The sequence below is a fragment of the Micropterus dolomieu genome, linkage group LG08, assembly GCF_021292245.1.
Source record: "Micropterus dolomieu isolate WLL.071019.BEF.003 ecotype Adirondacks linkage group LG08, ASM2129224v1, whole genome shotgun sequence".
Lineage (NCBI taxonomy): Eukaryota > Metazoa > Chordata > Actinopteri > Centrarchiformes > Centrarchidae > Micropterus > Micropterus dolomieu.
Window position 1 is genome coordinate 14,700,412 of NC_060157.1, and position 1,211 is coordinate 14,701,622.

Sequence of the window (1,211 nt, forward strand, 5' to 3'; positions counted from 1 at the left end):
TCACCCGCGAGGTGCATGCAATTCTCGGCAGGCAGGCAGAATTCGGCACAACACCGGGCCCGCGCACAGACTCCGAGACCGACGGAGGCCAGTTTGAGCACTGGTAATACAGTACGAAAGTGTTTTTCTTGCCGGTTTGGCTCTTGTCACTCTGGGGCTGACTAAACTAATGAGGCTGTGTTCGTTCCTGTTCATGTCGTGTTCATTGGGAGGCTGCTGAGCGCAGTTTCGTTGCCCGCTCGCCCGGCGACACTCCACGCAATCATTCCCCACCGGGTCCCCCCGCCCCGGCCGGAGAACCTCCAGTGCTTGAGTAAAGGTGTAAACCTAAACCCACACTCCGGTGTTCTGAGTTCCCAGTACGGTCAGAGTAAGCTAGGTTGACCAGTAGCTGCAGGCTAACTGAGCTATTAATTAGATAACGGCAGCTAGTTCTCAGCAGTTAGCTGAATTTTTACAGCAACAAGTAAGTTAAAAGCATGTATCCACCTGGAAACTACCGTCAGTCACAGAGTTGAGGTAGAGGAGCAGGGGAACAGCAGAGAGAAAACCAGAAAATATGTTCCATCAAATATGATCCAGTTTCAGCAAAATCAGTGAATAAAGTTGTGCTTTCTTACAGTAATCAGTGGTGCCCGGTAGAAACACTATTTTTCAGCAGCGTGATAAAAACAAAAAGCTTTTCATTGGACGTTTTCCAGGACACTCTAAAATATCACGAATAGGCTACCTACAAAACAACATTTTGGGCCAGATCCTGCCATATGACATAGGCCTAGTGCAAGTCATCATATAAAAACATTTGATTTCATGGGAATGGGATTTTATGTTTCTCTAAAAATACACAGAGCAGACAACGCATCTTTGATACTCTTCTGCTTTAAATTTGCGTATTTGGTATTGAAGTGATCCAAAAGTAACTAAAAGTAAGCAAGCTACATTACTTTTAATTTTTGGTACTTGGATTACGTTACTGATTACATTTTTTAACAAGTAAATAGTAATTGTACCAGTTGACATTTTTAAAGTAACCCTCCCAACCCTGATCATAAGCTAGCTATTTAGTTTAACAGGAATCTGTTTTTTTTTTATATATATATATATATATATATATATATATATATATATATATATATATATATATATATATATATATGGTACTGTGTGTTTGTATATGTATATATATAAATAGATACATATCTAAACTGAGA

The 1,211-nt window shown here is 40.4% G+C and overlaps 1 protein-coding gene across 1 annotated transcript in view; it reads left to right on the plus strand.

Annotated features, from left to right (window-relative positions):
- The window catches only part of slc9a8 (solute carrier family 9 member 8), a 23,327-nt gene continuing 22,116 nt past the window's right edge, over positions 1 to 1,211 (plus strand). Inside the window, exon 1 of the mRNA XM_046057616.1 lies at positions 1 to 103. Coding sequence (XP_045913572.1) covers positions 16 to 103 — 88 coding nt within the window. The 5' untranslated portion in view covers positions 1 to 15. The remainder of the gene's footprint in view (positions 104 to 1,211) is intronic.